Source organism: Colius striatus, chromosome 1 (assembly GCF_028858725.1).
Source record: "Colius striatus isolate bColStr4 chromosome 1, bColStr4.1.hap1, whole genome shotgun sequence".
NCBI classification, from domain to species: Eukaryota; Metazoa; Chordata; class Aves; order Coliiformes; family Coliidae; genus Colius; species Colius striatus.
The window spans coordinates 267,175-280,346 of record NC_084759.1 but is presented as its reverse complement, the minus strand read 5'-3'; the positions used below and the strand labels follow the sequence as shown (position 1 = coordinate 280,346).

At 50.1% G+C, this 13,172-nt stretch overlaps 1 protein-coding gene across 3 annotated transcripts; it reads left to right on the top strand.

The window, feature by feature from the left end:
- The first annotated feature begins 1,111 nt into the window (after positions 1-1,111).
- Positions 1,112-12,150, top strand: LOC133624876 (SUN domain-containing protein 3-like). Of its 3 annotated transcripts, XR_009818175.1 has the most exons (9): positions 1,112-3,652; positions 3,923-4,104; positions 4,820-4,881; positions 5,369-5,444; positions 6,004-6,119; positions 6,497-6,664; positions 7,024-7,113; positions 9,810-11,425; positions 12,132-12,150. XR_009818175.1 is itself a non-coding variant. In XM_061989727.1 (8 exons), the coding sequence occupies exons 1-8, from the start codon at positions 3,558-3,560 to the stop codon at positions 9,822-9,824; spliced, it is 804 nt and encodes a 267-aa protein (XP_061845711.1). In that variant the 5' UTR covers positions 1,112-3,557; the 3' UTR covers positions 9,825-11,725. The 3 variants fall into 3 exon arrangements, 2 of the variants coding, with proteins under 2 accessions (XP_061845711.1, XP_061845725.1); XM_061989727.1 differs by lacking the exon at positions 12,132-12,150 and having other exon boundaries at positions 9,810-11,725; XM_061989741.1 differs by lacking the exons at positions 7,024-7,113; positions 9,810-11,425; positions 12,132-12,150 and adding an exon at positions 6,828-6,879.
- The last annotated feature ends 1,022 nt before the right edge of the window (positions 12,151-13,172 follow it).

Sequence of the window (13,172 nt, the reverse complement as noted above, 5' to 3'; positions counted from 1 at the left end):
TGAATTTATTGTGTGCACAAAGGGAATAATTCAGATTTTTGCCTGATAATTGGACTAGTCTTCTGAATTTATTGCTGGTAGATATATGAAACTGAAAAGATTTGACAGATAATTTGAGGACTTTGAGGTGGAATTTATTGTGTGCACAGAGCCAAACATACAGAATTCTTTTTTTCCTGTGAATTGGAGTACTTTTCTGAATGAACTGCAGGTAGAATCTTAGAGGATTCATCTGATAAATGGAATACTGTTTTGAATGTATTGTGTGCTTACAGTTAACTATACAACCTTTCTGTCAGATAATTAGGGTAGTCTTTTGCATTCATTGTGTTTAGGTATCTCAAACTTAAAGGTATTCTCTCTGAAAATTTGGATCACTCCATTTAATATATTTTGAGCAAACCTGAAACTTATAGAACTTCTGTCTGATCGGTTACTCCCTTTAATGTATGGTGTGCACACAGTTAAAGATACAGAATATCAGCCTGAGAAACTGTCTGCTGAATTTATGGAGTGCAAGCATCTAAAATGTCGAGATTTTCTGTCTGAAAATTGGAGCGCTCTGTAGAATTTATTTTGAACACACATTTGAAACTTACAGAATGTCTGTCTGACCGAGTGCTCCTTTTAGTATGTTGTGTGCAAAGATTTAAATATACAGCAAATTTGTCCGATAATTGGAGCAGTCTGGTGAATTTACTGTGTGCAGATCTGTCAATATTAAGACATTTCTGTCTGATAGAGTATTGTTTTGAATATATTTTGTGCATAAACACATTGAATTTTTGCCTGAGAATTGGGGTACTCTTCTGAATTTATCGCAGGCAGCTATCTGAAACGGAAAGGATTTGACTTATAGTTGGAGGACTTGGTTATATTTACTATGTGCACACAGATGAACATGCAGAATTTTTGCCTGAGTATTGCAGTACTGTACTGAATTTGTTGCAGGTAGCTATAAGAAAATGTGACAATTTAATGATAATTGGAGGACTCAGTTGCATTTATTGTGTGCACACATTTAAACATACAGAATTTTTGCCTGAGAGTTGGAGTAGTCTACTGCATGTATTGCAGATAGCTATATGAAACTGAAAGGATTTGACTGATAATTGGAAGACTTCTTGAATTTACTGTGTGCACATAGTTATATGTACAGAGTTTTTTCCTGAGTATTGGAATACGCTTCCGAATGTGTTGCAGTTAGCTATTTGAAACGGAAAGAATTTGACTGATACACAGTTAAACATACAGAATTTTTGCCTGATAACTGGACTATTTTTCTGAATTCAGTACTGGTAGCTATGTGAAACGGCAAGGATTTGACTGATAATTGTAGGACTCTATGGGTTTATTGTGAGCACAGAGTTAAACATATGGCATTTTATTCAGAGAATTGGAGTACTCTGCTGAATTTATTGCAGGTAGCTATCTAAAACTGAAAGATGATTGAAGATACGGTTGAATTTACTGTGTGCACATAGTTAAACATATAGAATTTTTGCCGGATAACCCGACTCCTCTTCTGAGTTTAATACGGGTATATGTATCTAAAAGCTGAAGAATCTGACTGATAATTGGAGGACTTGGTTGAATTTATGTTGTGCACATATTTAAACATACAGAATTTTCATCTGAGGATTGGAGTACTCTTCTGAATGTATTGCAGTTAGATATCTGAAATGGAAAGGATTTGAGTGATAATTGGAGGACTTGGTTGAATTCATGTTGTGCACATAGTTAAACATACTGAATTTTTTCCCGAGAGTTAGAGTACTCTTCTGCATTTTATCCTGGTAGCTATTTGAAACTGAAAGAATCCAATTGATAATTGGAGGGCTCAGTTAAATTTGCAGTGAGAACGTAGTTAAACATACAGCATTTTTGCCTGAGAATTGGAGTACTCTACTGAATTTATTGCTGGTACCTATCTGAAACTGAAAGCATTTGACAGATAATTGGAGGACTCGGTTGAATTTACCATGTGCACACAGTTAAACATACAGAAGATTTGCCTGAGAAGTGGAGATATCTTCTGAAGTTAATGTTGGTATGTATTTGAAATTGAAATTATTTGAATGATTATTAGAGGTTTCAGTTCAATTGATTTTGTACACACTGTTAAACATACAGAATTTTTGCCTGCGTACTTTACTGAATCTATCGCAGGCAGCTATCTGAAACTGAAAGGATTTGACTTAGAATTGGAGAACTTGGTTATATTTACTGTGTGCACACAAACATACAGAATTTTTGCCTGAGAGTTGGAATACTCTTCTGAATTGTTGCAGGTAGCTATTTGAAACGGAAAGAATTTGTCTGATATTTAGAGGACTCGGATGAATTTCCTGTGTGCACACAGTGAAACATCCAGAATTTTTGCCTGATAACTAGACTACTCCTGTGAATTTAATGCTGGTATATGTCTGAAAGTTACAGAATTTGGCTGATAATTGGAGGACTTGGTTGAATGTACTTTGTGCACACAGTATAAAGATAGAGAGTTCTCGTCAGAGCATTGGAGTATTCTTCTGAATTTATTGCAGGTAGCTTTCTGAAACTGAAAGGATTTGACTGATAATTGGAGGACGTGGTTGAATTTACTGTGTGAACACAGTGAATATTCTTTTGAGAATTGGGGTACCATTCTGAATTTATTTCAGGTAGATATCTGAAAGGATTTGACTGACAATTGAGGATTCGGTTGAATTTACTGTTTGCATACGTTTAAATTTAGAGAATTTTTGCCTGAGAATTTGTTCATTGTTCTGAATTTAATACTGACAGGTACTGGAAAGTGAAAGGATTTGACTGATAATTGGAGGATTCGGTTGATTTTACTGTGTGCACACAGTTAAACATCCAGAATTTGTGCCTGATAACTAGACTACTCCTGTGAATTTAATGCTGGTATATATCTGAAAGTTACAGAATTTGGCTGATAATGGGAGGGCTTGGTTGAATGTACTTTGTGCACACAGAATTCTCGTCTGAGAATTGGAGTGTTATTCTGAATTTGTTACAGACAGCTTTGTGAACCTGAAAGGATTTGACTGATAGTTGGAGTTTGTGGCTGAATTGACGCTGTGCACACAGTGAAAATTCAGAATTTCTGTCTGAGAATTGGAATACTCTTCTGAATTTATTTCATGTAAATATCAGAATCTGGAAGGATTAGACTGATAATTGGAAGATTCGTTTGAATTTACTGTGTGCATACCTTAAAAAGTACAGAATTTTTGCCTGGCTCAGATAGACAATGTCCTGCAGAAGATGGATGCATCCCCACAGATGGAGCTGGGTAGCGAGGATGCTTCACTGCAGGCAGGCTGGAGAGATGATTCTGTGGTTCTAATGGGCCTTTGGCCTTGAGGAGTCTGTTCCCGATGTCAGTGACACCTTTGTGCCAGGCAGAAGGCAGCTGTGTTGCCCAGGGAGCCCCACCCTGTTCGGCAGTTGCCTGGGGCAGTTGCTTCTGGAGAGCTGCTTTCGCCTGACCAGGCAAGGACTGGGACTGAGGAGGGAGGTGTGAGCAGGTAGCCTACCTCTGCCCAGAGATGCCAGGAAGGAGGGTACGTGCGACAAGATGCCAATGTCTCAACTGGAAGCCAGGGAAGGAAGTAGTGGAGCCAACCCCCTGCCAGGAGAGCAGGTACGAGGGGGAGCAGAGAGGGATGAGGGGAGAATGGGGCTGGGCTGCTGTCGCTTTGGTTCCTCTCCTCCCACTGCAGACCCGTAAAGCTAAGGATGGGGAAAGGAGAGGGGAGAGCCCTGGAAGCAGCCCAGCCTTGCTGCCCTCTCTCTTCTACAGCTGGGATGTGCTCTTGGGAGGCTTCCAGAGGCCAGCTTCTGGCAAAGGCCTTGGCTCACACAGCCTGGGGACAGTGGGCAACTTGAACCTGTTTTTTTCCTCCTGCCATAGGGTCATCAACGTAGAGACTGAACTCGACTTGCCACCTAGGGTAAGCAATGTAGAGGCAGAAGTCATCTTGCCACGTAGGTTCATCAGTGTAGAGACCCAAGTCAGCTTGCCACTAGCTCCCAGCTCGGACACTGCTCCAGAGCAGCCGGTGGCAGAGTGCCACAGAGCCCAGGAAGATGCAGGTAAGCTCAGCAGTGCTGAAAAGCACTCTCCACGTTTGCTTGACCTCTTTGCTTCCCAGCATGATTGCCAATGGCTTTTGGAAGGTGCTCCTGGAGCCCTTCCTTTGGGGAAGAGCTGCTGGCACTGCTGAAGGGTGAGGACAGAATGTGTTCCTCCTGAGTGCTGCTCTGCCAGCTCTCTCTGTCAGCAGCAGGCTTTAAAAACACTGGCTTTTCAGCCTGGAAAGGGAAACCTGCTTGTTTGCTCCAGCCTTGGCTCACTGACGGCCACAAGACTCCCTCTGTTTCAGGCTGAAGACATCCCTGGAGAACCAGAGGTTCAAGGCAGCCCTGGAAAACAGGTTCTTGGTGCTGGGCTCAGCCTGTGTCTGGGAGTGAAGGGCCTATGTATGTTCAAGCCTGAACTAGAGATTGCCAGAGGGGCCGTGCAGGGGAGTGATGGAGAGGTACCTACCTCTCCTGGCCCCTGCAGCCTGGTCTCAGTGGATGGGGAAATGGGGCCCTGAGCACACCTGGAGCCCAGAGCTGTACAGCCCCTGAAGCCTGGGCTGATGGCTCCCGGGCAGAGGCACGTGGCCCCTCTCTGCAGCCCTCGTTCCCCACCTCCCCAGCCAACCTGCTGTCCCAGCCCAGAGCAACAGGGAGGAGATAAGGTGAGTGCAGGACTGCTTGCAACCCCAGGCAAATAACTATGTCTTGCTGATGTCCATTGCAGTTGGCATTTACTGTGGGACTCTGCTGTCAGCGTGGAGGATGCAGGCGAAGGCAGGCACAGAGGTTGGTGACACTGATGGGATGGACACCTGCAAGGGAGCAGCTGGGGCCTTGCTGGCTGAGCTTCTGCCCTGCACAGGCCCTTCTGCAGGCCTAGTTTAATGGGCTGCTGCAGGCCAGTGCGGGACTCCTGACGTCCTTTCCCTTGTAGTGCTGGTGCTCTGGCTGTGCCCCTGAGGCAGGGGTGAGAGCCAGCCATGCTCAGAGGGCCAGCCATAGCTTGCAGGGCCTGAGCACGTCTCTTAGCTGACCTGGCGAGTGTGGAGGGTGGGCACGAGGGTGTGGGGACCCTTGTCAACCCACCTCACAGCCTCAGACAGAGTTTCTCAGCCTTTGTGGCACCAGTCAGCAGCAGTGAGTCCGTCAGCTCCGTGGACAAGGCTTGCCTCGCATTTGCTGACACTGACCTTTTGCATCTCTGGGTGCCAGGAGGCACGCTGAGCAGCCTGCTGATGTGGTTCTTGTCTGTGTTCCTTCATGGCTTTCCCAGGAAGATGACAAGGGAGCACTGGAGATGTCTTTTCATGTCAACATGATGAATTCTGACTGGGCCCTGAAAAGCTTGGGTAAGGACACAAGCAGCCCCGTCTCCTTGCCCCGTGCCTGGCTGCAGCAAGCTCCAGGGAGGCTGTGCTCCAGGCACTGCTATCAAAAGTAGGGGAGCTGATACGCTCTCTGCAGACCAAGAGGAAGGCTGTGGCAGCGTGGCTCTCGGACTCCCTCCCGCTGCTGCCCTCAGCCCGTGTGTGCCCCTGCTGCTGCCCCCACACAAGTTCCTGTGCTGATGGAGGGACTCTGCTCCTCTCCAGGGCAGTTGGAAGGGGACTGGCTGGGTCATCCTTTGCTGCCAGTGCAGCAGGCCCTCAGCTTTGGTCTGCTGACACCCACATGGGCGCCTGCTGTCTCCCAGCACCTTCAGACTTTGTCCTTGGGCTGCTGGGAGAGAAGCAGTCACCAGGGACATGGCTGCTGGCAGTGCCCTGTGCAGCAGGGGGACCTCACCACTGTGGCCACAGGGACAGGAGTGACAGGCTTGGAGCTGCTCAGCTGCCTCAGAATGATGTAGGAGCACCGAGGCATCCTGGTTTGTGGCTCTCGCAGTCAGCTGCTCTCCCTTCCTCACAGGTGCCACCATTGACATGAAGAGAACTTCCCCCACCTACAGGTGCGGATGGAAGTGGGGCTACAGTCTTTTGCTGAACAGAAGGTGCACTGAGGATGAGCCTGACACCATCTTGCAGGTACTGTAGCAGAAGCCATCAGTGCTGCTTGCCTGCCTGTGGTACTGTGGAGGCCCACAGCATTGATGAGGTTCCTGAAGCCAAAGCTCCAACACAGGGCAGGGCTTGCTGGAAACCTACTGCTGCTGTTTCAGGAGGCGTGAGGCGGGGGCCCTGACCAGGAGGGTTTCATAGCCCATGTTTCTGCTTTTTCCCCTAAGAGGCAGAGTCCCTTTGGCAGGCAGGGAAGATGCCTCCTGCTCCTGTCCGTTTCCTGGCAGGCACCTCCTCCTGGAGCTGGAGCAGAGCACACAGCTCCTGTGCTCCAGGCCAGACGAGCAGCTGTGCTGGCCCCAGCACTCACTCCTGTTTCGTTGCTCTCCTGTGCTGCTTTGCAGATGGATGTCTCCCAGGGCAAGCGCTGGTGTTTCCCAGGGCATTCTGGCCACGTTGTCATCAGGCTGCCAGCCCGAGTCCACCTGACTGCCATCGCTGTGCAGCACATCGTTGAGGAAGACTCCTTGTCTGTGGCTGCCAGCAGTGCTCCCAAAGGCCTGGCTGTCTATGTAAGTGTGTGCTGGGGGCTTCTGGCTGCATCTGGCCCTACGAGGACGTGGCAGGGACTCTCCTGCTTTTGTGCCCCCTCTGAGGCTGCTGCCTCGCTCTTTCCTGAGCACTGCAGTGCCCTAGCCAGGTGCTTCAAGGGCTCAGGAGGTTTCACCCTCTCAGGACTTATTGTGGCCAAAGCCCCTCTTGGGTTCTTGACCAAAGCTCAAGGTGGAGACTGAGCCCATCCCCAGCCAGCACCAGGCTGTGGTTATTGCCCGGGAGAGGCTGGGTAGGTAGCAGGGCTGGTGCAGCACATACAAACGTTCCTTTTTTGTCGACTTGAGTCTGAGCTCTCTCCTTCTGTTTTGCTCCCGAGGGATTTGAGGCTGAAAGTGAAGAGGAAACTTGGCTCGGTTCGTTCATCTATGATGTGGCAAAAGAGTCCATTCAGCCCTTCTCTCTGAAGGTACGGTCTGGGCATGGGGGGGAGGTGGCACGGAGCAAAAGAGGTTTGCCTGCAAGTCCACAGCAGGGAGGGTGTGAATGCTGGCTCCCTGGGCACTGGCTTGCTTTGAGAGAGACCTGGTGGGGTTTTGAGGGCTGAGCAGCGTGTGGTAGTGGCAGCAAAAGGGCAACACGGGCAGGACCAGGCAGATGGGAGCACAAGCTCCGAGAGATCCCTGGCTGCAGCCGCTGCCTTCAGCGGAGCCAGCTGCACACGCAGACACTGCACCAGAGTAAGGCCTTTGTGCCCTGCAGAAAGAGGGGTGGCCGGTGCCAAAAGCCCTTGGGCAGCCCCAGCGCTCCATCTTGTGGCCTGTGGCGGATGGGACAGTGTCCTCTCCTCCCAGCATAGCCCCTTCTCTCCCCTGCCCTCGTGCTGCCAGGGGAAGGCGAGCCGAGGGGACAAGGGGAGCGTCGTGGAGTTGCCCAGCAGCTGCCCTACGCATCACAGCCCCTCCTGGGCCTCTCTGTCAGCACAGAACAAGCAGCAGAGGCAGAGGGCCGAGAAAAGGAGATGCAGTGCCAAGGATGAGATGTAGTCCCAAGGATGGCATGCAGAGGATGCCCAGCTGCTTTGGGGAGCCTGTTCCTGAGCAGGAGCAGGGCTGGCAGGGGGAGATGTGGCTGCACTGTTGCTCTGAACACCTCCGTTTCCTTTTCTTTCTTCACTGAACACACAGATCTCCAGAGCTTTTTCCTCCGTCAAAGTTCTTGTGATGAGCAACTGGGGAAGCCCAAAGTACACGTGCATTTCTCGAGTCTGGGTTCATGGGAGGATGGCATAACAAGAGAGACCCGGATAGAAGGCAGAAACTGGAAAGGTTCCAGGGTTTCATAGAGCCCCAGTCCACCATCTCCAGCTCTTGGGACATAAATTGTAGCTGCGAGAGATAAGCAGAAATGGACTGAAGAACAAGAGGCAATGCCTTTATGGCTATTACCTAAATGTAGGATTATATTAGTGACAGATGTCGGTTAGACAGAATAGAGTTATTAGTGAAGATAAATGCCGTGAGAACGTATTCTTGTGCTTGTTTGGGGGCAGACTGTAAGGCCATGTGTGAAAATAGATGATCAAAGCCCAGTAGGTCGAGAGACTTCCTTGGTTCTTCCCTGAGCCCTGGCCAAGCTCCGGGGATCTCAACGGCGTCTGAAACCAGATACTCCCACATTCATAGAATCATAGAATGGTGGGGTTGGAAGGGACCTTTAGAGATCATCTAGTCCAACCCCCCTGCAGAAGCAGGTTCACCTAGACCAGGCCGCATAGGAACACGTCCAGGCGGGTCTTGAAGACCTCCAAGGAAGGAGCCTCCACAACGCCCCTGGACAGCCTGTGCCAGGGCTCCGTCACTCTCATGCTGAAATAGTGTTTTCTTATGTTTAAGTGGCACTTTTTGTGTTCCAGCTTCATCCCATCACCCCTTGTCCTGTTGCCGGCTACTATAGAAAAGGGGGATGTCCCAACCTCCTGACACCCACTCTTTAGATATTTATAAATGTTAATAAGATCCCCCCTCAGTCTCCTCTGCTCCAGAATAAACAGCCCCAGTTCCCGCAGTCTTTCCTCGTATGAAAGGTGTTCTTTCACATTGAAGTGATGTGACATTGTTGATTTGAAAAGAGCTGGACCCTCTTGCGGTGCCTTTGGAGACCTCCCCTAGGAGTGGACCCACTGCGTGGGACTCCCCAGTTGCTGGGACAGGGTCTCCAAATGCTCGCTGCACCCATCCACAGGGCTTTCTGAGGCCATTTTGTTCCATTGGCTACGTTTCCGTGTTTTTCTTCCTTCCCTCATCACGGGGGTTTCTAGAACCTTCTGTTTCTGTTCAGCCCCCTATTTCCGTGTCACCCAGCCCGTCTCTGCCCCGCTTGTCTCCCTTTGCCAGGGAAAGCTGGGAGCGGGGGGGCTGTGTGTGTGCGGCTGCAACCCCGAGTGACAAAGTGGCCCCTCGGCCCTGGCCCCACGGCTCCTGGGGCTGCTCCTGGCCTGGCTGTTTGCCGGCGGGGCTCTGTGGGTGAGCGGTGGCAGAGCTGGGCTGGCTGTGCCCCGGGCTCAGGCCAGGCGCCAGTTGCGGAGCCGCAGCACGGAGCGAGAGCAGGGAAAGGCAGCAGCGGCCTTTCAGGTGTCACTGAAATCGGGAACAGACTCCTCAAGGCCAAAGTACCATTAGAACCACAGAATCATTTGGGTTGGAGAAGCCCGGGAAGCTCCTGGAGTCCAACCCTGTCCTCACCCTGCCACAGCCTCCACTAACCCCTGGCCCTCAGCACCTCAGCCCCACAGCTTTGGGATCCCTCCAGGGCTGGGCCTTCCCCCAGCTCCCTGGGCAGCCTGGCACAGGGGCTGACACCCCTCTCAGAGACACAGTTGTGCCTCAGCTCCAGCCTCAAGCTCCCCTGGGGCAGCTCCAGCCCCTTTCCTCTTGGGCTGTTGCTCATGGCTGGGGAGCAGAGCCCGACCCCCAGCTCCCTGCAGCCTCCTGGCAGGGAGTGGCAGAGAGTGCTCCTGGCTCCCCTCAGCCTCCTCCAGGCTGAGCGCTGCCATTGCACTAATCCCAGAGGCAGTGATGAGTCCTCCTGCCTCATCTGCAGCAGCATCTTCCCCCAGCAGCCCTCCTCTCTTCAGCCACGGTTGTACCATTTCTTCCCTTTCAGGTGGAGTGTCCGTGAGCCTCCGTCCTTCCCTGTAAGAACTGCTCTGGCCCGGCTGGGCCAATCTGGCGCCTCTGCCAGCACTATTTAGGGGACGGGAATTTGAAATGCGAGGCAGGAGCTGTAAGAGTGACACGAGATGGAGGCGACCACGCGGACCCTTCAGCCAGAGAAGGAGGAAGGAAGGAGAAGCAACAGACCAGAGACCCCTCTGCAAGCCGTGGTGAGAATGCAGCTGTGCCCCTGCAGCCTATGGAGATCCATGGCAGGACCGAGAGTTACCAGCAGCTCCGTGTGATTGAGCCCGGACGGGCGAGGGACTGTGTGGTATATGCTGGTATATGTCTGAAAGTTACAGAATTTGGCTGATAATTGGAGGACTTGGTTGAATGTACTTTGTGCACACAGTATAAAGATAGAGAGTTCTCGTCAGAGCATTGGAGTATTCTTCTGAATTTATTACAGGTAGCTTTCTGAAACTTGAAGGATTTGACTGATAATTGGAGGACGTGGTTGAATTTACTGTGTGAACACAGTGAATATTCTTTTGAGAATTGGGGTACCATTCTGAATTTATTTCAGGTAGATATCTGAATGTGAAAGGATTTGACTGACAATTGAGGATTCGGTTGAATTTACTGTTTGCATACGTTTAAATTTAGAGAATTTTTGCCTGAGAATTTGTTCATTGTTCTGAATTTAATACTGACAGGTACTGGAAAGTGAAAGGATTTGACTGATAATTGGAGGATTCGGTTGATTTTACTGTGTGCACACAGTTAAACATCCAGAATTTGTGCCTGATAACTAGACTACTCCTGTGAATTTAATGCTGGTATATATCTGAAAGTTACAGAATTTGGCTGATAATGGGAGGGCTTGGTTGAATGTACTTTGTGCACACAGAATTCTCGTCTGAGAATTGGAGTGTTATTCTGAATTTGTTACAGACAGCTTTGTGAACCTGAAAGGATTTGACTGATAGTTGGAGTTTGTGGCTGAATTGACGCTGTGCACACAGTGAAAATTCAGAATTTCTGTCTGAGAATTGGAATACTCTTCTGAATTTATTTCATGTAAATATCAGAATCTGGAAGGATTAGACTGATAATTGGAAGATTCGTTTGAATTTACTGTGTGCATACCTTAAAAAGTACAGAATTTTTGCCTGGCTCAGATAGACAATGTCCTGCAGAAGATGGATGCATCCCCACAGATGGAGCTGGGTAGCGAGGATGCTTCACTGCAGGCAGGCTGGAGAGATGATTCTGTGGTTCTAATGGGCCTTTGGCCTTGAGGAGTCTGTTCCCGATGTCAGTGACACCTTTGTGCCAGGCAGAAGGCAGCTGTGTTGCCCAGGGAGCCCCACTGTGAGTCACAGTTCTCCGTCCATGGTGACGAGGGAAGTAGCCCTGTTCAGCAGTTGCCTGGGGCAGTTGCTTCTGGAGAGCTGCTTTCGCCTGACCAGGCAAGGACTGGGACTGAGGAGGGAGGTGTGAGCAGGCAGCCTACCTCTGCCCAGAGATGCCAGGAAGGAGGGTACGTGCGACAAGATGCCAATGTCTCAACTGGAAGCCAGGGAAGGAAGTAGTGGAGCCAACCCCCTGCCAGGAGAGCAGGTACGAGGGGGAGCAGAGAGGGATGAGGGGAGAATGGGACTGGGCTGCTGTCGCTTTGGTTCCTCTCCTCCCACTGCAGACCCGTAAAGCTAAGGATGGGGAAAGGAGACGGGAGAGCCCTGGAAGCAGCCCAGCCTGGAGACAGGGTCTCCAAATGCTCGCTGCACCCATCCACAGGGCTCCCCATCCACTGCGGGTCTGGGTGATGATAACTCTGGCCATTGCTCATGTAATTTTCCTTAATTTCTATGGTTAACTCTATGTAGTAAAAGTTAGGAGCACTGCCTTCCTTATTTTGCTGCTTGGCTCAATTTGTTGTGTTTATTTCACTTGTTCTCTCAGTGTTTCAGACAAAAATAAAAATCCTCCTGTTTCCTTTTGCCTCGATGGCTGTGTCCTTGGTGCTGGCCCCGCTCCTAGCAGAGCGATTCTTGCTGTGCCCGTGGTTTTTGTTCTCCTTTCATCCCTTTTTCTCTCTACTTCCCTGACACGCATTGTTTTTTGTCATTGTTCTTTCTGGGGCCATTTTGTTCCATTGGCTACGTTTCCGTGTTTTTCTTCCTTCCCTCACCACGGGGGTTTCTAGAACCTTCTGTTTCTGTTCAGCCCACTATTTCCGTGAGTCCTCCTGCCTCATCTGCAGCAGCATCTTCCCCCAGCAGCCCTCCTCTCTTCAGCCACGGTTGTACCATTTCTTCCCTTTCAGGTGGAGTGTCCGTGAGCCTCAGTCCTTCCCTGTAAGAACTGCTCCCCAGGGCCGTCTCCAGCTGGGGCTGGTGGGAGAGCACGTGGGTGGCTGGTGGGCCATCACCTGTCTGACCCAGTGCTTGGGGGAGGAACAGGAGGAAGTCCTGGGAGCCCAGCAAAGACAGCCCTCGGGGTCCAAAGCATCATTTTAAGGGCCCAGCTGTTGGTATTTAGGGTCCACGCTGTAGGAAATTGGCCAGAGTCAAGACGTACACCCAATGTGAGCTCAAACTCTTGCTCACTTTATGGCTGTGGTACGTGGCTATTTATACGATTCATGGCTGCTCACGTGACCTGGGGAAGCATTCTGATTGGTTGCAATGCCTTGTCCACACGCCCCAACTACTAAGCCCATTGGCTAGAACACTGAGATCACGCTGCCTGTAACACTGTGAACTGCCATATTGTGGGTTGGTTCAAGGACTTTCAACCATTTTGAGGCCTGGATTGTCCAAGCCCTCAACCAGGCCATGCCCTCTTTTTATTAACCATTCCCCTACACCACACCACACCTTGAGTGCCCAAACCATCATTGTTATGCTCCAAGCCCTCCTTTTATGCTCCAAACCACACTGGTTTCTGTTGCTGGCGGGGGCCGTGCCCAGCTCCCTGCCTGCTGACACCACCAGCCATGCTCAGAGGGCCAGCCACCGCTGGCAGGGCCTGAGCATGTCTCCTAGCTGACCTGGAGAGTGTCACAACAAGCAATGCATTAGTTAACATTGGTAATGGAGGGGGAGAGGCTCCATTCCCATAAAATGGGAGGGGGAGCCTATCTGAGGGACCTGTCAGAAACCCCATTACTCCCCCCATGAATATCCCCATTCTAGACCTCACTGCTGTTGTTGGGAGTCTCTATGATACCAGACTTGAGAGATTTCTCATTCATAGACTTCAAATTCCTATCCTCACTTGCTATTTTATACACACATGATTTGGACTTGGAGTTGAATGATAAGAGAATTGCAAGCACAGGGTTAAAAGCACCAAAGGCCCCTTC

Bases quoted from the DNA above. Each gene is read 5' to 3' on its own strand.
- LOC133624876 (XM_061989727.1), top strand. From the start codon at position 3,558: ATGCCAGGAAGGAGGGTACGTGCGACAAGATGCCAATGTCTCAACTGG. The intron at 3,653-3,922 runs GTACGAGGGGGA...CTCCTGCCATAG, and splicing joins ACCCCCTGCCAGGAGAGCAG to GGTCATCAACGTAGAGACTG. The intron at 4,105-4,819 runs GTAAGCTCAGCA...TGTCCATTGCAG, and splicing joins CAGAGCCCAGGAAGATGCAG to TTGGCATTTACTGTGGGACT.